Source organism: Dipodomys merriami, unplaced genomic scaffold (genome assembly GCF_024711535.1).
Source record: "Dipodomys merriami isolate MVZ:Mamm:240054 unplaced genomic scaffold, mDipMer1.0.p SCAF_55, whole genome shotgun sequence".
In the NCBI taxonomy this organism is placed as follows: domain Eukaryota; kingdom Metazoa; phylum Chordata; class Mammalia; order Rodentia; family Heteromyidae; genus Dipodomys; species Dipodomys merriami.
Genome location: NW_027206124.1, coordinates 255,665 through 279,050, shown reverse-complemented (window position 1 = coordinate 279,050; position 23,386 = coordinate 255,665). Strand labels below are relative to the sequence as shown.

The 23,386-nt window shown below is 51.4% G+C and overlaps 1 protein-coding gene across 1 annotated transcript; it reads right to left on the bottom strand.

Moving 5' to 3' along the window:
• Positions 1-609: 609 nt before the first annotated feature.
• On the bottom strand, positions 610-22,454 carry LOC138811686 (DNA replication licensing factor MCM5). Its single transcript, XM_069999386.1, has 17 exons — positions 22,379-22,454; positions 22,036-22,210; positions 20,263-20,389; positions 20,043-20,171; positions 17,005-17,177; positions 15,196-15,351; positions 13,990-14,156; positions 12,034-12,205; positions 10,783-10,894; positions 8,609-8,752; positions 8,212-8,277; positions 7,794-7,970; positions 6,879-6,991; positions 5,322-5,450; positions 4,951-5,093; positions 3,211-3,338; positions 610-1,610 (listed from the first exon to the last, which is right to left on the bottom strand). The coding sequence occupies exons 2-17, from the start codon at positions 22,200-22,202 to the stop codon at positions 1,509-1,511; spliced, it is 2,205 nt and encodes a 734-aa protein (XP_069855487.1). The 5' UTR covers positions 22,203-22,210; positions 22,379-22,454; the 3' UTR covers positions 610-1,508.
• Between the last annotated feature and the right edge of the window lie 932 nt (positions 22,455-23,386).

Sequence of the window (23,386 nt, the reverse complement as noted above, 5' to 3'; positions counted from 1 at the left end):
TGGGGTTCAGACCCTGCCCTCTCTGTGTTGCTCAATGGCCTTGCCTACAAGTAAAGGTCACTAGCAATGTCAAGTGTGACCACAGTGTGATCACCACCCTGGTCCACCTGCAGAACAGAAGATGCAGTCTGAGAGGGAGCCAACCTGCACCTTGTCAAGATGAAAGGCTAACAGAACCGGAAATCCCACCCTGGATGTAAGTACCCACACGAGCCTCAAGTCTGCCTTCCAGACAGACAAGCCAGCACACACAGTTCTCATTCTCTTGGAAGTGATCAGAGAAGAAATGGTCTCTGCGCAGGAGTGAGTCAGAGGAGCTCAGCTTCAGCCCCTCATCTCACTGTTTCCAGGTAGGCAGGAAGGTCTGCACAGAACATACTTGTGATGAACAATGGCTACTGGTGCACTGGGGGGGGGGGGGGGGGGGGGCGGCGTTTGTGTTGGATAGTCATCCAGTCACCCTCCAGCTCCCCGTTAAGTGCTTTCATTTTTTCATGGTATCACTTTTAGATACTTTACCCCGCACAGATTTACCTCAACATGCCTTAATATATTTCGAATCCACTTTTCACTTGAGATGGCACATATCTCAATGTACTTTACCAGATATTTTATTTCACTGACTTTTAATTTTGTGCATTCTACCTGTTGAAGGTAAAACAAACAGTGGCATCTGACATTAGTACAACAAGGACTGGGGCCCTGGTGTGCTTTTTCTTCAACTCTAGCACATGCTCCCATCCAGGACTCAGACCCTAAGCTTCTTCAGTGATAAGCTAAGGCACAGAAAAGCACACTACCCTACCTGAGGCCACACAGCATGAAGATGACCTGCCTAGGTCCCAGTCTCTTACCTACTTCAAGGCCCAGCAGGAACCCAGGGTCCCCAGATACTGAAGTACCCAGACCTGTCCTGGGTACTACATTAACAGCTACTCATGGTCCCAAGTGCAATCCCACCAACCAGGGACTAGTGTCACCCATGTATAAATCAGGAAACTGAGGCATTGAAGGGCCCTTTCCTGTCACCACTGCTGGTGACACTCACAGGGCACAGTCCCACAGCTAGCTGGACTGCTCTTAGTGGCAGGGACTCGAAAACTTTATTTCTCCTCTGAAACATGAAGAAACTGAACAATAGGTCAATCAAACACTTTGCACAGAAACCCCACCTCTGTGGTGGTCCATCCGAAAAGTCAGTCTGTGCGCTACAGAGCCTGGTCTTGCCCCTAGCCCCCCCTGCCAAGGGCAGCACGGGGACAGGCCTCCAAAGGCAGGGCACCCAAGGGTCTGAACACACCACGCCCAATGACACGACAGCAATCCGCCCAAAGCCCATTTCTCAAGATGCAGCGGGGGAGTGGGCAGTGTCCAGGGACAGGGCAGGACCTGCTGGTTGGCCCTCCAGGGCAGAGCGCAGTGAAGATGGAGGACGGCGCAGCAGGGAAGCAGTGGATGTGGAGAGGCAGTGGGTGCAGGGACACTCCGGCCGGAGGAGGGACGGGAGCTCACTTGAGGCGGTAGAGCACTTTGCGCTGCATGCGGTGCTGGACCTCCCCGCGGCGCAGCATGAGCTGCAGCACCTTGTAGATGGCGTGTTCCGGGTACTTCTGCAGGGAGACAGGTGTCTGTGAGCATGTCTGTACCCAGGCCCCCCTCCCCCGGGCTCCAGGGGACTTCACAGCCTACAGAAAGCTTCTACCTGTAGGCATCAGAACACTGGAGCGGCTGCTGTGTGCATAGCACTTACTGTCTCCACATATGTGAGCCAACTATTCCATGTGGCCGGTACTAGAACATTCCCATTTTATAGAGGCAGAGGAGCTAAGTCACTTGAAGTTACTAGCAAATAAGTGCTGAGATTTAAGTCTTTGTGACTATAGAACTCACTCTTTTGTCAACTCTCAGCCTCGCTAAGCCTCTCTGCTCATCCACACTGCTACATTAATGTTCCCAGGGTCCAAGAGAGAAGATGCATGGGGAGGTGGGCTCTTTGTCCCTGTGTTCTTAAATGCAACAGGTACACATGTGCTGTACAGGGTGGGGTCTAGTGGGAGGGAGGAAAGGAGGGCAAATGGAGAGGGTAAAGAAGGGTGAATATGGCCAAGGTATTTTATGTCCAAGTGTGAAAATGGAATGAATGAAGCTTATTGACAATGGGGAAGGGTGAGAGAGATGAATCTGATTAACGTAATACATGCATACATGGGTATCTCAAAACCCCATATACAACTGATCCTAATAAAACATGTGGGAGGAATGTTAGAATAAATGACTCCAAGAATGATGATGTGTGCTGGCGTTGGGGCTTAAACTCAGGGCCTCAACTCACTTGGCTTTTTCCCCTCAAAGCTGGCAGTCTACCACCTGAGCCACACCTTTACCTATGACTTTTTGCAGGTTAACTGAAGATAATTTCAGAGAGCCAGATCGTGGCTTCAAACCACGATCCTCAGGTCTCAGCTTCCTGAGCAGCTAGGATTAAAGGCAGGGGCCAGCCGGGCGCTGGTGGCTCACGCCTGTAATCCTAGCTACTCAGGAGGCTGAGATCTGAGGATCGCGGTTCAAAGCCAGCCCGGGCAGGAGAGACCGTGAGACTCCTATCTCCAATAAACCACCAGAAAACCGGAAGTGGCGCTGTAGCGCAAGTGGTAGAGCGCTCGCCTTGAGCTGAAGAGCTGAGGGACAGCGCCCAGGCCCAGAGTTCAAGCACCACGACCGACAAAAAAAAAAAAAAAAAAAAGGCAGGGGCCAGTAGCACTCAACTAACTAGATTCTTCTTACCCATAGACTTACAGATTACTAAAAATAAAAGCATAGACAAAGGTGACAGGCTCCCAAGTATCTAGAAAGCCCCATGTCCTCCAAGGGCTCACTGGGGCTCAGGTTACTGAGTACAACTTGCCACTCTGTATGCAGCCAACAGAAAGGATGAAAGAGAGACTGGAAACCCAGATGTGACCCTCCCAAGCCTAGCCACCCTTCTCTGTTGTACAACGTAAAAACTCCCCTTGTCCTGACTGAGACTGTCCCTAGAGAGGGAAAGATGGCTGAACAGGGCAAGACAGGACAAAGAACAGCTCTCTGTCCCCCAACTAGGGCCTATGGGCTGAGCAAAAGGACACTAGTGCTGGGTACTAGTGCTGGGTGGAACCAGCCTGTCCAGAGTAACTTGCAGGACCCCACATCCTGTGCTGGGGGAAGGCCTACCTGCTTGGTGAAGTCCTGAATGATGCTGTGCTCTGACACTTGAGAGCCAATGGCGAAGCGGCGCTTGAGCTGCTTCTCAATGCGGCTTAGCATCTCCTGGTCCTCCTGGCTGGTGAAGCCCTCCACTCCTGTGAGAAGTCAGATGGTGAAGATCAGGGCACTGGGGACCCCAGTTTGTCCATTCTAGGCTAGACACAGAAACCTCTAACCCAAGACAACTTGCCTGAGCTAGACCTGGGAGGTAGCTACAGAAAGAATAGTATGGCATGCTCAGGGACGGTGAAAACCTGCTCAGGAAGAGCCATGATAAGGCCAACATGGAGAATAACATCCTAGGCAGAGAGCACAGTGCGTGCAAAGTCAGAGGCAGCAATGCACCTGATTCATTCAGGTCAAGGCTAGGGTGGCAGGGACATGGCCAGGGTGGTAACTAGAAGCCAGGTGCCATAAGCCCCTGGGGACCAAGTGAGAGGCTGGCTTTGATTCTGGCAAAAGAAGCCACTGGAGGCTCTGCAGGAAACAATGAATTGCTTTGGCTGACAACTGCTAACAAGCACGAAGTCACTCGAGCTCTAACACCGGACAAGATCCTGAGGTTGATCTGAGCCAGAAAGCGAGGTGGGAGCCAGGAGGGAAGACAGGCCATCCCAAGAGCCACACCTGGGTGGTACCCCAGAAAGCCCTAGAACGTAGGGGCTTATTTCCAACTTTTTTTTTGTCAGTCCTGGGGCTTGAACTCTGGGTCTGGGCACTGTCCCTCAGCTCTTCAGCTCAAGGCGAGGGCTCTATCACTTGAGCCACAGCGTCATTTCCAGTTTTCTGGTGGTTAAGTGGAGATAAAAGAGTCTCATGGACTTTTCCTACCCAGGATCCTCAGATCTCAGCTTCCTTAGTAGCTAGGATTACAGGTGTAAGCCATGGGCGCCCTGCTTTATTTCCAACTTTTACTGTAGGTGAGCATCCCTGTTGCCCAAGCCTGCTGCCTCCTGGGTATGTGACACAACAAAATCCCTCCCCTTAGGGAGCCACTACCACCCCTGGAAAGTAGCATCTCTCCCCACCAAATACACCTGGCCCTGCCACTGCCCCTTTTACCACCTGGACTGAGTATCTGTCCTCATAGTCTGTCTCTCCTTGGCAAGCAAGAGGAGAGGCCAGGATTTGCTCTGTTATCTCTAGTACCTAGATGGTGCCTGGCAAGCAGGAAGCTCAAAGCATTGGCTGAGTAAGAAATCTCTTTCGCAGGACAATCCAGCAAATCACCAGTGCTTGGAAAAGTCTGCTGAAAGGTTAGGCAGAAACAGGCAATGTGAGTTCAGGGTAAGGGACCAGGAGCCTGGATTCCTGCTCAGACTGGAGGTTCTATGTGCTACCAAAAAGGCTCTGTAAACACCGATCTTTCTGATCTCTTAAGAAGGGGAAAGATGACTAGGGAGTGGCTGTCAAGACCACGCCAGGAGAAGCACTGATTGACATGGTTCAGAGCTCAGCACACAAGATGCTGATTGATGGACTGCTATTCCTCAGCAATGACAGGTCACAATACTGTGAACAAACTGGCTTAAGAGGATGGCATTCAAGGGTCTAGAGAGAAGCTGATTCCTCCTATTTTGAGGGGGAAATAGCTACGGGAGAGATGAGGGAAGATTTACTGTAGAAGATGCCCAGGAAAGCTCAGCACATACCGAGAAGCAGCACCCTGCCCTCCGACCCCAAGACTGTGGCCCAGCACCTACTCACCTGACAGGGTACCAGATAAAGCAGCATCTAACGTGGACACCTGGAAAAGCCTCAGGGCCTCCTCCACGTCTGCCTCGGTGGCAAAGGGCTGCAGCTTCATCTTGCTCAGGGCCTCAGAGATGCGCACAATGGCCTCTAATTGCCTATAAGAGAAGTGGGGTGCTCAGGGGACTTCACACAACTTCTCCCCTAGACACAGAGAGGTGTGCCCAAAGGAGAAAAAGACTATAGTGGAAGACTATAGTGGAGACTGCCAGCTGTCCCTTCACCCACCACATGCTCCTCAAGAGCCGGCCCTGCACCCCTGGGCCTCTGCTCTGTATTGCTTCCTACATCTCGCTCAGTGAAGCGAGGCCCAGCTTCCTGCTCACCGCACAGTGATGGGGATGCTGGAGCGGCGGTCGCTGTCCCTCTCATGCTGACGGGCCCCACTCCGCATGATGATGTAACGGTTCTTCAGCTTCTCTGCAGCTTCGGCCGACAGCCGGGGGCCACACCTCCTGCAGGATGGATAGGGAGCAGCAAGTGTGAGACCACGAGGAAATTTCTCAGGGGCTCACTCTGCCCTATACCCTCCACTGGCTTTCCCACCCCAACATTGCTGCTTGCTAACGGGGATGACAAGCCATTTTGGAGATTCAAGTGAAACCTGCCTGGCTGGCTGTGGTGGGCAGGTGCCACAGAGATCAGTAACAGGTGGGAAAAAGTCAGGCACAGGTGCAGCAGTGACAATTATACCTCCAACTAAAGAGTACTGTCAACACTGCCTCCAGCAGTCACTAGGGGAGCAGCAGGCGTCCACTAGGTGGCGGGCTTCCTGGAAGTCTGCTCCTCCACAGCACACATCTGACTCTATTTCCAATTAACCACCAATAAGCTGAATATGGAGCTGTGGCTCAAGTGGTAGAGCACTAGGCAAAAGCTGAGGGTCAGTGCCCAGTCCATGAGTTCAAGCCCCAAGACTGGAATAAAAAAAGAAAATGTGAGCCAGGCTCCAGTAGCTCACATGTGTAATCCTAGCTACTCAGGAGGCTAAGCACTAGGGTTCAAAGCCAGCCCATGCGGGAAGTCCATGAGACTCATATCTCCAATTAATCACCAGAAAACCAAAGTGGCACTGTGGATCAAAGTGGTAGAGCACTAGCCTTGAGGAGCCCTGAGTTCAATCCCCAGGACTGGCATTAAAAAAAAAAAAAAAAAAAGATTACAGAGATTGAGTGTGGGGATCCATGCCTATAATCTCAACATTCAGGAGGCTAAGAAGGGAGGATCCTTAAATTCCAGGCTACAAAGTCCGCTTCACCAAAGCAAAAGGGAAAATAAACCCTAGGAAACATAACCTAGGAAATGGAAGCTCAGAAGGGTTGAGCAGCTGGGCACCAGTGGCTCACACCTGTAATCCTACTCAGGAGGCTGAGATCTGAGGATCATGGTTCAAAGCCAGCCCAGGCAGGAAAGTCATGAAACTCTCATCTCCAATTAACCACTAGAAAACTACAAGTGGTGCTGTGGCTCTAAGTGGTAGAGCGCTCACCTTGAGCTTAAGGGTTGAACAGCGCCCAGACCCAGAGTTCAAGCCCCCTGACCGACAAAAAAAAAGGGTTGAGCAACTTATCAGGGCATGCTACGGTATAGGTGGGCATTATTAAGATTGCATCTACAATGACCTGCCAACATGGTAAAATGTGAGGGAGCTTCACATTAAACTCTATTAACCTAACTGAAGATGGAGAGACTAAGGCCAAGAGCCAGTGGGATCTGTTCACGGCCAGAGAAGACAAGAGCAGAGCAGATACCTCAGAACCAAATCCTCAGAGGGGCCCTGTTAGGATATTCTGCGCAAGAAGGTCCAAGCCCGGTAACTAGGCTCTCTCCCCACTCAGGGAAGCCAGGCAACCTCACCCCACAGGGCCTGTGTCGGCACTCACGCTCGGCAGTAGGCAATGAACTTCTTCAGCTTGGCCAGGTCGATCTCGCCTTCCACAGCCTGGGTCTGTGTCAGAGCACTCACATGCAGAGTGATCACATGTTTGGCCAGCATCTAAGAGGCAAAGGGGACACTCATCAGCCCACAGGCCCTCCTGAGCCTAATACCCCCCACAGAGGAGGGTCAGGCTGGAAGAGCTGACTGGGCCCCAATCGGAGCCAGAAGGGCCGTTTCTATCTCAGGCCCACACTGCCAGCCAGCCTGGCCCCACTCTCCCAGAGCATTGCCCCCACCCACCTGGGACAGAAGTCTGCTTTTCAGATGGATAGTGGATCTACTCAAGCCAGTGACAGTTCATTCTAGGGCTTCTGCTGGAACTACTGGCGCCTCCACTCAACAGAGGAGTAGTAAAGCTATCAGATGGTAAGACAAAAATCATAGTTTTGTCTTTACCACAGGAGTAGTGGCCCAAGGGATTAAGCCTCCACTAAAGGGAGCAAAAGGGAGACAGAAACAAGAGCTGTCCAACAACCTAGATGCGTGCATTCAATCTCTGGACTTGTTGATTCTTTGAGCGATGAGATTTCTTTCAAAGTTTTACTATCAGCTCAAAGGTACTTTGCCTAACATGTGTGAAACCCTGGGGGAAAATTTACCAACCAGAACTGGGGTTCTCCTACTTGTACTTTCTGTTCATATGTAAAGGACTGAGCCCAGAGAGAGAGTCAGCCACGGATCACCCAGACCCTCAGTGGCAAAGACTGGCCAGGCCACAGGACTCCGGCTCCCTCTCCAAAACTGCAGGTGGTGGCTATGTGACCATCAGGAATGGCCAAGTGCCCTGCTCACCTTCCCCCAGGACCATGAGCCTGTCTGGAGCGGGGCCCTGTGGTCACCAGGCCTGCTGTAAACATACCACATCCCTCTCCTCGTTATGCTCATCCTTGACAATGAAGATCATGTCGAAGCGGGACAAGATGGTTGGCATGAAATCAATGTTGTCCTCCCCCTTCGTCTCATCCCAGCGGCCAAACACTGAGTTGGCAGCAGCCAAGACAGAGCAACGCGAATTCAGGGTGGTGGTGATCCCAGCCTGAGGGGACAGAGGGTGGGAGATGACAAAGAACCCCGGGATACTCACTGACTGACTCTCTTTCCTTCCCTTTCCCTCCCCTTTCCTTCTTCTCTCTTTCCTTCCATCCCTTCTCTCCTAGGCCTACTGCTGCCAGCACAGCCCTAGTCCAACAGGACTCAGCAAAGCTGCCCAGAGCAGCTTGTGGAGAGTTATCCATGCTGGGACACAGCAGGGTAGGCTCCCAGGAAGGGTCGCTCACCTTGGCTATAGAGATCGTTTGCTGCTCCATGGCTTCGTGGATGGCTACACGGTCATCTTCTCGCATCTGCGTTGGGGACAGAGAGGTCCATGACACCCATCCTCCCGCCCCCCGACCCCAAGCAAGAGACAGTGGCAGCAGAAAAACAAGCTGCAGCTACCATTCCCAAGTACAAAGAAAGATACTGAGTCACCCATAATCATGGTGACCCACATATGCATGGCTTTCCTCTTCCCAGTCTCCAGATAAACTGAGGCTCAGAGGAACAAAGCAATTCTCACAGTAACCACAGAGCAACTGACCCAGGGACAGAACATGTCTTCCAAACCTGTGGTAGTGTCTGCCAGCCCCACCTGCAGTCACACAGCCTGGTCCTGACTGTGAGGCCCAGACTCACCTTGTCAAACTCATCGATACAGACGACCCCACCATCAGCCAGGACCATGGCGCCTCCCTCCATGATGAAGTTCCGGGATGAGGGGTCTCTCATTACCGAGGCGGTCAGGCCAGCAGCACTGCTACCTTTCCCAGATGTGTACACCTGAGAGAGGAAAGACAGGGAAGGTGTCAGTGCCCAAAGCTTTCTCCAGACCAAGCTGACCCCATTAAGTCAGAGGGTGTGCAGAAGCTCCAAGTCACACGTCTGATTATAGAGCACAGAACAGAAATCAAGATTTAATTGAGGGCTCTTTGCGCTGGAAGGGGAGGCCACCCTAGATGCTGTACCCTAGAGGAAACATGGCTTACCAGAGCCTCATCACAGTCTTGTAGGTGAGCACTGAGACATAAAGGAATGGTCACTTGGAACTGGCCTCGGAGCTGGGATGGGACTTCATTATTACCTATAATCTTACATTCTACATGTTGCCACTGAGACCTCAATATGTGCTAAAGTCCTAGCTGAGATGCCCTTAAGAGCAAGACACAAGCTGGGCATAATGGCCATAATCTTAGCTACTGGTGGAAGCTGAGATCTGAGGATCAAGGTGCCAAGCCAGTGTAGGAAGAAAAGCCCATGAGAAATCCAGGGACGGTGGCTCATGCCTCTAATCCTAGCTACTCAGGAGGCTGAGATCTGAGGATCGAGATTCAAAGCCAGCCTGGGCAGGAAAAGTCCATAAGACTCTTAAACCACCAGAAAACCTGAAGTGGCGCTGTGGCTCAAGTGATAGAGGGCTCGCCTTGAGCTGAAGAGCTCAGGGACAGTATCCAGTTCAAGACCCACGTCCAACAAAAAACAAAAAAGCCCATGAGACTCTCCAGTTAACAACCAAAAGGCCAAAAGTGGAGCTCTGGTTGAAGTGGAAGAGCACTAGCCTTAAGCAAAAAAAGCTCAGGATAGGCCATGAGTTCAAGCCCCAGGACTGACACACACCCACAAACATACACACATAAAAGAGAACACACAGCCGGGCGCTGGTGGCTCACACCTGTAATCCTAGCTAGTCAAGAGGCTGAGATCTGAAGATCATGGTTCAAAGCCAGCCTGGGCAGGAAAGTCAGTGAAACTTTTTTTTTTTTTTTCTTGGGGGGGGGGGGGGGGCGGGTCCAGTCGTGGGGCCTGAACTCTGAGCCTGGGCGCTGTCCCTCAGCTCTTCAGCTCAAGGCTAGCGCTCTACCACTTGAGCCACAGCGATACTTCCAGCTTTTTTCTTTTTGCTTATGTGGTGCTAAGGAATCGAACCCAGGGCCTCAGGCTTGCAAGGCAAGCGCTCTACCACTGAGCCACCTTCCCACCCCATGAAACTCTTATCTCGAATAAATACTCAGAAAATCAAGTGGCGCTGTAGCTCAAGTAGTAGAGAGCTCGCCTTGAGCTGAAGAGCTGAGGGACAGTGCTCATGCCCAGAGTTCAAGCCCCACGACCAACAACAACAACAAAAAGAGAACACACAGAGATCATGGGGCTTTTACTAGAAGATGTAACTTGACAACACGGTTCATATTTGCAGGTCACAGGATTTCTAGAAGACAGTGCCAGTATGAACAACTTGATATACTGCCTCTATCCAAAAACAACCTCCTGCTATACAGCCATAACCCACTAACCACAGTAGTCAGAAGCCCTTCCCTGTTGATCCTCCTAGACACCCCATTGTGCAGCAGGGACCCCTGCTCATCAACAGCAGGACTTTAGGTGAGACACTGTACACTGCTGTCCCTGTGTCTTCTTACGTACAGCACAGTGCTGAGGTTGCATGAGTAAATTCCCATCAAACGTAGTATCTAGCCATTGATTGTAGCTAGTATCATTCTAAGTATCACCCTTGCAACAACTGGAGAAGATGAGGTTCAGGAACACCAGGTGACTGTTCCAAGCCCACAGCCGATCAATGGCAAGGCTGAGACCAGAAGTGGCCAGACTCAGACCAGCGCTCCCGCATGTCCCAAGTCTACGCATGCCTACTGGTTCCTCCTCACTACAGAACCCGACCACAGCCAAGGGGAACAAGGAGATGGTGCTGGGTGTGTCCTGCCCACAGGTGTCCTAGGGACCAGAAGCTCTGCCTTTTTTCTTGCTGCAACAGGCAAGGGGGGGAGGGGCAGGGGGAGAGTGTCCCCAGTACTTACTCCAATGGGAGAGCACTTCTCCACAAACTTCAAAAGCTGGGACTTGGCTGTCCCAGGGTCCCCCAGCATCAGCAAGTTGATGTCCCCACGGCGAGTGAGTCCATCAGGAAGCCTGGGGAGAAGGGGCAGGCGAGCAAGGTAGAGTTCAAACGGCAAGCCAGCAGTCACCCCATCTCTAAGGAGCCTCAGATCAAATGGGAAGGTGGTCCAATCCCATGTTCACACCCATGCCTGGGACTGTGGCAGGCTCTGGCTAGCAATGAAGATAGAGCTTCCTTCCAGGGAGGGAGGATGAGGCCTGGCATGCAGAGCTGCCCTCAGGCAAGCTGCCATCTGATAAACACTCCTCCCAGAAGAAAAAGGAAGCCATCTGTGGGCTGGGCACATGCAGAGGACCAGCGCCACAGGGCAGCCTCCTGGCTCCACCCATGTGGCTAGGAGCAAATCCCTTCTCTTCCCCATTTTTCCCTCATCTACAAAAGCAACATCTTTGGGCTGGGGATCGAGTCTTCATCAAGATTTAGAATAACGTCAGGACTACAGTTAAGAGTATTATTATTGCTATTGTTTATATACTATTTTAGAGTTCCAAAAGAATACTGATGGCCTTTTTAAAAATTTTTCTTAATTTTTTACAAGTAAGCTCTTGCTCTGTAGTCCACGTGCGCCTCAAACTCTTGATCCTTCTGATCGCTTTTTTTTTTATTTTTGGTCATGGGGCCTGGGTGCTGTCCCTCAGCTCTTCAGCTCAAGGCTAGTGCTCTATCACTTGAGCCACAGCGCCACTTCTGGCTTTTTCTGCTTATGAATCAAAGCCAGGGCCTCATGCATGCAAGGCAAGCACTTTACCGCTGAGCCACCTTCCCAGCCTGATCACTGTCCTTTAAGTGTAGGTTTTTCCATCTGTTTCACTCATGTGAAAGAAAACTTTTAAGTTCAGAAAGATGGGGTTGGGATCCCATCTGAGAACATACAGTAACTAGAACAGAGAATAAATCTTTGGTCCCAAGATTCAAAGCTCAAAGCCCAGTCCTCTTTCACGGCCTACCCAGAGCCAGAATGGCCAAGGACCTCTGCCACAGGTGGGAGGGTAAGCAGCTGCCCAAGCCAGGGAGTAGGCAGCAGGCTGATGGTCCAGCAGAATGCGGAGAACAGAACCCTGTTTACCTGACAGCTCTCCTCCTGTGGACCATGTCCTCATCCCCCCACTTTCCCCCCAACTCCTACCTCCCCGCCCCCACAGCCACTCACCTCTTTCGGGAGCCTCCAAAGAGCAGGCAGGCAATGGCCTTCTTCATGTCCATGCCCCCAAAGATAGAGGGGGCAATGCTCTTGGAGATGACCTCGTATACATTGGGGAGGGCAGCCAAGCGACGGAACTCCTCCTCCTCCTGCGGGCTCACAGTTCCCGCAAAACTGCGGCCTAGGGTGGGGAGGGCAGGCGCCTCAGTGATTATAGGGATGCCACTTCCCAGCCTGGCCACAGTTCAGGAACTCCCACAGGGAGGCCCTTCTGGACAAGGCCAGCCAGGAGGCTCAAAGCAATCCCACATTTCCACAATCTCAAGAGAGCCTGGCCTCTTCTAGGTCCAGTAAGTAGGGAAGGTCTGAGCAATCAAAGGCAAAATCATGCTGGCCCATGAGGACCACAAGTCTCCCATTTGGTCAAGAGCCGGGAGAGACACTTCCATCAAGGAGTTATGTCTTTGGTCACGTTACCACTCACAGGGGAAGTCAGAGGTAACAGGGAGGATCTACAACCAGGCAGGCACAGGTTCAGATGAGGGACAGGTGGTGAATAGCGGCCAGAACCTAGATACAGTGAGTAAAAGGGGGAAATCAGACAGATGAGGTGGGAAGATGAGAGAAACAACCATAGAGGATCTGGTGGGGGTACAGGAGTTGCTGAGCAGCTAGAAGAGAGGAAAACGTGGAAAGAGAGCCAATGGAAGGATAGGAAAAGATAGGTCTGACTATGTTCTCTTCAAGATCTAAGTGGACACACCACATCAACAGCTAAATAAACAAGCTTTTACATACACTAGATCATGGACAAAGCCTGAAAAAGCCTCCCTGTTAGACTGGTCAGATTTAGGAGCCAGAGGCTATAATCACCTAAGATTTCTCACTGTGGTTCCTGCTGCTCTGGGTACAGGCATGAGCTCTCCACACCAGTTGGGAACACAGGACTTTTACAAGGCCCAGCCATTCATTCATTGTCCAAACCCCTACCAGCCCTCAGCCTCTCAGCCAGACCAGCGTCTTCAGGTCCTATCATTCTCTCCACAACTCTAACCTTCAAAGGCAATTTGGAGACTCCTCTTGGAAAAAGCCTTCAGACAAGGCCCAGCCCACCCTTTGCTTCCTGAGGTCCTCAGCCTCTCACTGGAATTCCACAGGATCATTTCTCCTCAGTTGGACTCTAAGCACCTATCTATCCTGAAGCCTGCATTCTTGTTCGACTCCTGGTACAGGGCTGAGATGTACACAGCACTCCCAGTGGATCATGATTAACTCTCCATGGACTGCACTGAGCCCTTCAGCCGTGAGCCCTAGGTCTCTTGAGCTTGCATTTAGGCAAACGCCCTCAGTGCAGGGACCACAGCTGGGGACACGGCCAAGACCAAGAGGGGTATTTACTCATTATAAAAAGGAACATTCTAGCTGGATACCGGTGACTCATGCCTGCAATCCTAGGTAGTCAGCACAGAGTTGGTTCAAAGCCAGCCCATTTAACCAGCAAAAAGTCCAACTACAGGCATGGTTCAAGTGGTAGAAAATGAGGTCTGGCCGGGCGCTGGTGGCTCACACCTGTAATCCTAGCTACTCAGGAGGCTGAGATCTGAGGATCGCGGTTCAAAGCCAGCCCGGGCAGGAGAGACCGTGAGACTCCTATCTCCAATAAACCACCAGAAAACCGGAAGTGGCGCTGTAGCTCAAGTGGTAGAGCGCTCACCTTGAGCTGAAGAGCTGAGGGACAGCGCCCAGGCCCAGAGTTCAAGCCCCATGACCGAAAAAAAAAAAAAAAAAAAAAAAGAAAATGAGGTCTGAGCAAGAATGCTGAACAAGAATGCCACTCTAAATTCAATCCCTAATACCAGCACAAAAATTAAACTGATGTAATCAGCAACCAGAGGATGACGGTAATGAGGTGCCTGTTAAGGGAGGTGTACAAGCTTGCCAAATGGCAAGGCCAAACCAACTCACCAGAGCCATCTGTATCCACCTGGATGCCCAAGACACGGATGTAGGAGCTCCGGATGCCCACACCCACCCTGTCACGACCCCTATTGGCTTTCAGGCCAAACTTCTTGATGGAGTAGATGCCCATGATGGTGACCCTATTCCCGGGAACAACTCTGTCACACAGGTACCTAGGAGGGGAGGAGAAAGAGAAGAGGAGGAGGTCCTGGGGCAGTGATTCCCTGGACCACCACTCCTACTGACTCACTGCCAGCTTAGCATTTCCCCCAAGCATCATAGCCAGGGCTAGCTCCACTCCTACAGGGCATAAAGAACCCTCTCCCTTTCCCAACCCCCTCAAGCCTGGATGGCTGAGATGTTTGGAGCAATGCATCGACAATGGCAGGGTCCTAACTCTCATGTGCTGGTTGAGGTCTCCAGAGGCTTTGTAACCCAGCCGCAATATGTTGGATACCGCACATTCATCTCAGGCCTTCAGCCATCTCAGAGGAAGACTTTTTCCTCCTGCCCTCCCACCATCCTAGCTAGGACCACGCCGTTTTCTGTCTCTGTATGATCCCATTTCAGCTCAGCCAAGTCAATCTGCCTCTGGGTTTTCATTTCCTCTTGAAAATGACACGAAAGAAGGAAGTCTCCAAGCTCCTCTAGAGCCAACAAAGCACAGATGGGGCAAAGGGCAACTGTGTGACATCAGAGAAGCCACTGAACCTTTCTGGGCCTGAGGAGAAGGTAAGATGACCTGTCTCAACTGTTGTAGAATCAAGCAAGGCATAGGAACAAGGCCCAGTTCCTCTGCTTAGAAAGTCATTTAAAAGCCTGAAATCCTAGCTGCTCAGGAGATCTGAGAACTGCCAGCGCAGGCTTAAGGTAAGTCTGTGGGACTATCTCCAATTATCTATCCAAAGAGCCAGAAATAGAGCTGTGGCTCAAGTAGTAGAGTGCTAGCCTTGAACAAAAAAGCTCAAGAACAGCAGCCAGGCTCTTAGTTCAGACCCTCAGACCAGCACCAAAAAAGAAAGTCATTTAACTATCTCACACTTCCACACCCACAATATGGTGCGATGAAGTGCCCTGAAGGTGATCAGAAGCACCAGGCACAAACGAATCATCCTCTCCTCCACACCCTGCACACTCCAGACCCAGCCACACCCAGCATGCACATTAGGGATGCAGCAGGATGCACCCATCTTTCGGACCCTCCCAACCTACCTGTCACAGTAGAGCTGCATGTGTCTGGGCATCTCGCCGTGGGGCACGGCATCAGGCAGCTCCTGCAGCTTTAGGGTCTGGAAGTCCACACACTTGCACTTGTCGGGCATGATGAAGTATGGGTCCAATGGGCACTTGGGGCGCCCAGCCTGATCCCTGTGAGAGGAGTAGGGGTCACCAGAGCTACCAGGAGAATCCAAAGGCTGGAGCTCATCCATTGAGTCAGGAACAAGATGTGGCCAACAGAAATTTAAGGTGGAACTGGGACCAGCTAGGGAAAGGCCTCAAAAGGAGGCCGGCTCCATGGCAACTGGAGTGCCATTGGAGGGTGGGAGGACTGAGAGGCCCAGCTCCTCCACTGGCATGCTGGAGGTGGCAGACAAGTCCCAAGCACAGTCTGTGGCCCCACAGGTTAAGAGCAGCTAGACCAACTGGGTTCTGCCATCTCATATCTGTGATCCTAGCTATTCAGGAATATGAACTGTGATCGGAGGATCATAGTTCAAAGCCAGCCCTAGCAGGAAAGTCTGTGTAAGTCTCATCTCCAGTAATCACTAAAAAGTTGGAAGAGGAGCTGTGGCTTGAGTGGTAGAGTATCAGCTTTGAGTGAAAAACCTAAGGGACAGTCCAAGTCCTGAGTTTAAGCCCTAGAACCATGCACATGCACACGCGCACACACACACACACACACACACACACACACACACACACACACACACACACACACACACACACACACACACACACACACACACACACGTGTGCATGTGTGCGCTGCTAGATTCTCAAGCCTCCTACTAAATAAACAAAACCCATTCACAATAATAGTCCAGGATTTTCTTCAGTGAGATTCTAGAGAGCATTCTGAGCATCTAGGTCTCTATGGCCCTATATAATAAAGTTGAATGAAGATTCAACAACTTTAATAGCAACATATGTAATACCACTGGAGAAAAACACTATACTACAGATGTTACTCCAGGTGAGGATTTACAGTAGTAGATTAAAAACCCACGCTCTGTGGAGCTAAGTTCTAATCAGAAGACCGAAAAGCACGTACGCAATTAACTACATAATGTAGCCTAGGTCTGTGTTCTGAAAGAAAACAAGGTATGTTATGTTGCAAAACAAGGCGGATGAGTGACCAGGCACGTATGTCAAATGTATGAAGAGTGAGGCCAAGCACTAGTGACCCACACCAGTAGCCCTAGCTACTTAGGAGGGTGAGATGTGAGGATCAGGTTTGAAGGCAGAAAGTGCAAAGCTGAGGCCACCTAGCTGCAGGGTGGAGAGCACTCGGGGAGGGAGAATGCTGGGGACAGGGAAGAATACTCTGCAGATTCAAGTAAGACTGACAACAGCTGGAATGAGGTATAAGCTGAGGAGCAGGCAGCAGAGAAGGCTGAGTAAAGGCAGCCAGAGTAAAGGAGGAGTCCTCTAGATCAGGGCTGGAAAATACTTGCTCCTAAGAACCGGGCAATAAGTAATGTAGTTCTTCAAGCCAAGAGACCACACTCCATCTCTATACTCGTGGGCAACACATTAAACAATGGAGTGTAGCTGTGCTCACTGATTCTGTGGCTGCTGGCATGCTGACCTGGCCTAGTAAACAAGTTTGCTGTAGAAGGTTCTGACCCACATTTCCTACCCAGCTGAGATCTATCGGGCTGAGCATCCTGGTGGAGAAAAGAGCCAACACCCAAGCGCCAGCCCTCCTGCATGAGCCTCTAACAGGCAGCCGCAGACAGTCCTTGCCACTGTCTGACTTCCAGATCTCCACTCCAAGGTTCTCCCTTGTGACCCACTCACGTGTTGCACTTCCTGGGCAGGGCATAGCCCTCCAGGCCAGGGCGCATGGCAATGTTGGTGAGGGTGTTGCGGCAGCCGCGGCACTGGATGGAGATGCGAGTGGCCTTTGCGCGGACGGCGGAGGCCGCAATGATGATGCCAGGAATCTTCACCAGGTGTGACATCATGTCTGACTGTAACAGAGCCATTAAGAGGCTTATTGTTAAGGAGTCAGGAGACAAGGAAAATTACCTAAGCAGCACTGGAGGAGGTGGCAGAGCTGTGGTAAGGGCCTGCAGCTTAAAGTTCAGTTCAAAAACTATCCAAAGGGACTGGGAAGGTGGCTCAGTGGTAGAGTGCTTGCCTTGCATGCATAAGGCCCTGGGTTCGATTCCTCAGCACATAAGCAGAAAAAGCTGGAAGTGGCACTGTGGCTCAAGTGGTATGAGCTGAAGAGCTAAGGGACAGCACCCAGGCCCAGAGTTCAGGCCCCATGACCAGAGAAAAAAAAAAAACTACCCAGAGCCAGGCACTAGCAGCTTATGCCTGTAATCCCAGCTACTCAGAAAGCTGAGATTTGGAGTTTGAAGCCAGCCCTCGCAGAAAAGGCCATGAAATTATTATCTCCAACCAATCAACAAAAAAAGCCAGAAATAGAGCTGTGGCTTAAGTGGCAAAGTGCTGGTCTTGAGCACAAAAGCTCAGGGACATCACCTAGGCCCGAGTTTAAGCCCCAGTACTGGCAAGCAAACACATACATACAAAATTTCTTTGAAGAAAAACAGAATTTTGCTTAAAACTAAATTGCAACTATTTAGTGATAAAGTATCATGTCTGCAATTTAAAGTTCGGTAGCAAAATAACAAAAAAGCAAAGCATTACCAATTAAATCCACATGAAGATATATGGATCACTAGTCTCTTTTTCTTCCTGTGGGGTTGAAACTTTTATAATAAAAAGCAAAAAAGAGTAGTAATAATTAAATAAATAAAAGTTCCTTTTGGCATTTTTTTCTTCCTACTCCAGGAAAGATGCTGTACTGGATTCTGGGAAGCCCTGAGTTGGGAGATCACCTCTGGTAAATGGAGCCAGAGCCCTGTCCAGACTCCGATGGCAGAACCCTGGAACAAGGCCTAGCACATGCATGTGGCACAGCTTTCTGAAGTCCGCCAGGGTGGCAGGAGAGGAAGAAACTGAAATTTGTCTTAGCCCTCTTAGGACATCTCCAACAGGCAATTTCTTCTGGCTGGCCCACCCTCATTGAGAACAGGCCATTCATAAGAACTCCCAGCAAGGAGGCCCTTCAGGGTAATGACTGCCCCATACCAGTCAGGCAGAACCTAGTGAAACTTAAGTTTGCTTCCATACATATTCAGAGCCTTCATGACGCCAACAAGCCCCCTCCAGAGCCTGCATACCGAGCCCAGGGCCTTGTTTCTGAAGTCTTGCTACTTCCTCTCCCCACACCACCACCCACAGAGCAGCAGACTGGAGGTCTACCAAACATGAGCATGGCTTCCTGGGAGTAGTGCATGATGAAGATGGCATCGCCTGACTGTAGATTCCACCCAGCTGAGTCACATGTATCCTAGCAGACCTAAAAGCAGTCCACACTTCACTTTCTCCACACTGCTTTCTCAGCTTCTACCCCTCTTCCACACAGCAATCAGGGAGCTCTTCTGTAAATCAAGTCAGGGGCTGGGGATATCATCATTCAGGGGCAGAGCCCTGTCCTAGTATGTACAAGGCCTCAGGTTGTATTCTTAGTACTGCTGTTAAGAAAGCACAATCAGGGCTGAGAATGCGGTTTGGTAGTAGTATGCTTGCCTGGCATTCATGAAGCCCTAGGTTCCACATAAACAGAAAAAGCTACAAGTGGCAATGTAGCTCAAGTGGTAGAGTGCTAGCTTTGAGCAAAAGAGTAGCTCAGGGACAGTGCCCAAGCCCCAGGACTGGCAAAAAAAAAAAAAGCTGGGCACTGGTGGCTCACACCTGTAATCTAGTTACTCAGGAGGCTGAGAGGTGAGGATCACAGTTCAAAGCCAGCCTGGGCAGGAAAGTCCATGAGACTTATCTCCAATAAACCATTCAGAAAACTGAAGTGGCACTATAGCTCAGGTGGTAGAGCACTAGCCTTGAGCTGAAGAGCTCAGGAACAGGACCCAAGGCCCAGAGTTCAAGTCCCATGACCGACCAAAAAACAAAAAGAAAATAGAAAACACAATCAGACTGTTCCTCCTACTTAACCCTTCCAGTGCCTTCTGTGTTCCAAACAAAACCCATACTTCTGTGAAAAGAAGGGTCTGGCTACCTGGCCTCTTCATCTTCTTTCCTCTAACCTTATGACACTGTGCACCAGCCACACTGGTTTCTGGTCCTCCATACAGGCCTCCACCCCTGCTGTTCCCTGAGCATGGAATGCTCTGACCCTGCTGCATCTGGTAGGGTACATACTATTCAGAGAAGAGGCCTTCTCTAGCCACCTTCACCTCCCTCAGCCATGGACACATTGCCCTCATTTTCTTTTCTTCAAACCTCTATCACACTAACCATACTAATCATATCATCTAACCACTCCTTGGCTTTCTCCCACTGAAAGCCCAAGAGAATAAGGGCCAGTTTTATTCAACATAATGAGTAGCCAACCATGGGACAGGAAGCAGCCTCTTCCCCCCCCCCCCACACACACACACTGCTTGCATGCTGCTATCTCCTCAAGAAGCTTCTTTCTCCCTAGAGGTCCCCACACTTTCTTGTCACTCTCTTGATTGTTCTCATTGCATTTACAACCATCTAAAGTTATAATGGGTGATGTTTACAGGTTTCACAGTCTCCCCACAGGAGACCAGATATTTTACCTTTAATCTCTGCAGGGTCGGACCAAACTCAATGCCCTCTCTCCAGAATGAGTTCAGTAAACATCTGTCCAATGAGTTAGTTTTGCAAAAAAGATACAGACTCAGAATGCCAAATGCCTTGCTCAGCGCTCAGGGTCACACAGCTGGTGCCTGCGGCTGCCTGTCTCCAAAGCGCTCTCCCTAGCCTCCCAATGGACTCACTTTCAGGCTTCGAATGCTGGATGGGCTGGCGTCTGACTTGAGCATGACCTGGATGTCCTGGAGTGCCTCCTCGCCAGTGGGCCGGGGCCGGGTCACCTCATCAGCCACCTCCTTAGCAGCTTCCTCCAGCTGGAGAGGAACAAAGACACAAGCTGTTGGTGACAGGACAGGACCAGGCGGGGGGGCGGGGGGGGGCAACTCCAGGCCAGATCCCACTCACCAGCTGCAGGTGCTCGGCTGGCTGCTTGTACAAGTAGTCAGCCAGATCCTCATCGAAGCTGGCCAGGTCCTCCATCTCCACCTCAATCCAATACTCTCCCAGGTTGTAATGCCTCTTGAGTTCATCTCTGGGGACAGCACACAGACAGCAAGGATGCAGAGGAAGAAAGTAATGCTGGCTGAGGTACACACAGACTCCATCCTACCTACCCACTACTCTGTCACACACAAACACCTAGTTCCATATCATCCCATCACCAAGCCCTAGAGAGATTCCCTATTGCCAAGAGAGGCACTCTCCAAAGAAAATCCCTGAATTTTCAGCATGGCTGAAGGACAGTAGTGCAGTGCACACAGCAACAAACAAAGCAGGTCTTCTGCTGCAGGATGTTTCAGAGCCTTGTCTCGCTCTTCGAGACTGAAAGGGCACAACCTCAAACTCTGAGGCTATGTCTAGCCATGGACTACTATCACAAGAACCTATTTGGGAACCGTGACCTATGTACAATATCACAGACCCCACTCCCTTCTACCTCACATCCAACAGCAACAGAATACCCAGTCTGGCACTGAATACCCCTTGCTATCAGTGAACACTCCAGACCCCTTAGAATACCTTCCACAGCTCAAAAATGCCAGCTTCTCTGGGAGCTTACCTCCTTCCATACTTCCCCACAAAACAAAGATTCACTGCCAGTTTCTACCCTCCATTCCTGACTTATGAGCTTGAGAACAAGGTTGTCTCTATGCTTGGCACACAGGTGGCAGTGCCAGTTGCTGCACAAATGGAGATAGAAATGGCTTTACTCGTCTTTCTGATGAAGACTGAGGCCCAGAGACTGACACATGGAAGCCACTCAGCTAGAAAAGGCTAGGGCCCAATCCTACACCTACAAACCATGCCCTCACACTTTATGGTCTCCAAAGTAGAGGTAGGACCACAAAATTTAGTGATGTCACATGCTGAGTAAAGCAGTCAGGTGTCCTGGCCCAATCCCAGCTAGTTCAGGGCCTGGATGTGCAAGATAGGGATGAAGTTCACCTTCACAGCACCCAAAAGATAAATCCCCAGGGCTGGGAAGGTGGCTCAGTGGTAGAGCACTTGCCTTGCATGCATAAGGCCCTGGGTTAGACTCCTCAGCACCATATAAGCAAAAAGAAAAAAGCCGGAAGTGGTACTCTGGCTCAAGTGGTAGAGCGCTAGCCTTGAGCAGAAGAGCTGAGGGACAGTGCCCAGGCCCAGACCTCTCCCCCCCCCCAAAAAAAGATAAATCCCCAGATCATCAGACATCATGGAATCAGACATGACTAAAGACCGACCAGCTGGGCACCAGGAATCCTAACTACTCCGGAGGCTGAGTATCCCAGTGCAAAGCCAGCAAAGACCTGAGGATCCCATTAACGAAGCCAGCCGAGACAGGAGAGTCCTTGAGACTCTGATCTCCAATTAACCACCGAAGAGCAGTTAGTGGGGTGTAACTCAAGTGGTAGAGTGCCAGCCTTGAGCGCCAATGCCCAGACTTGAACTCTTAAGAGTTCAAGCTCAGTTCCCCGCCCTCCCCCCACCCCCAGGAAATAGACAGAACCAGGGGCCAGGTGGCTCCACCCGGGTTGCTGGGTGGCCAACTCAGCAGGTGGCTCACCCCAAAGATGCCCCTGAGGTCGCCCTACGGCGAGGCCCCGTGGCCCCCCTCCGCCTTGGCGCCCTTCTCCCGGGCTCCTCGCGCGCCCTCCCGGACCGAGGTCCTCCTCGGGGGTATCCCCAGGCTCCCACCTGTACTTGAAGGTGAAGCCCGTGCGGTCGGTGCCCACTCGGTACTGCCGCAGGAACTCCTTGAAGCGCTTCTGCAGCTGCGACTTGCGGGCCTGCCCTTCGTCGGCGCCGGGGTCCCCCCCGAAGCTGTCGCTGTAGAAGACGCCAGGATCGTCGAAGCCCGACATGACGGCCCCTGAAGAGGAAGCGGAGTTGAGCGGGGCTGGGGGGGGAAGGGGGTGAGGAACGCGCGCGGCGGTCCGCGGGAACCCCGGCCCCACCCGCCGCGCCCCGAGACGCAGCACCCTGCCCACCCCCACCTCCCAGGGAGCCCGCCCCACTCCCGGTCCCACACCGGCCTCACCGCTCCTTGACCGCCCCACGCACACCAGCAGAAACAAGCAGCTCCACGCTCCCGCGGCTGAGTTTCGCGGGAAAAAAAAAAAGTTGTCGCGTTCGCCGCCGGAAGGTGCGCTCCTATTGGTTCTCTTAGGCCCCACGGTCAACGATTGGGCCGCTCGGTGCCTTTAAGTCCCGCCTTCCTAGACGGATTCCCGAAGCTGATGGGCTGCCTTGCTCGTGACGTCACACGCCGCCTCTTTCCGGGTTCCATTTTGTGTGAGGAATAATTTGGCGGGAAATTTCTGAGCGGGGAGGAAGCCACGGCGGGAGCAAAGATGGCGGAGGGGCGGGTAGGCCGGGGGAGCCGGTGAGTTTTATCCTTAAGTCTTTTTTAAGTCCTGTGCGAAGATGAGCCATTCCAGAGCCACCAAAAGAGGGACTAGGAGTTCAGAACTGGTGAGGCCCGATTGCTCCGTGAGGCCCAGAGAAATGCTTTCCCGCGCGGCCGGGCCCTGCTCAGGCGCTTTCCCGCTCTCTCTAGGACCAAAATCGTCCCAAACTTGGGACTCTGGTGTCTTTTTTTGGCCCCGAGCCAGATAATAATGCAGAGTGCTTAATCCCCAGCACCAGGGGAAAGAAAATTAACAATGACGATTGTAGGATGTTTGTAATTCTTTGGCAATACTTATATATGAAAAACAATCAAGACCACACTTCTAAATGGAAATCTTGAGAAGAAAAAAAAAAGGAAGACTTGGGCTGGCAATGTAGCTTAATGGTGGAGTGCTTGCGTAGCATGTGTGAAGCCCTGGGTTCAATTCCTCAGTACCACATAAATAGAAAAGCGCCAGAAGTGGCGTGGCGCTGTGGCTCAAGTGGTAGAGTGCTAGTCTTGAGCAAAAGAGAAACTCAGGACAGTGCCCAGGCCAGGCCCTGAGTTCAAGCCCCAGGACACACACACACACACACACACACACTCACATATGGAACACTTGGCATAATTTGTCTTCTGTTGGTTCTCCCTAAGCAA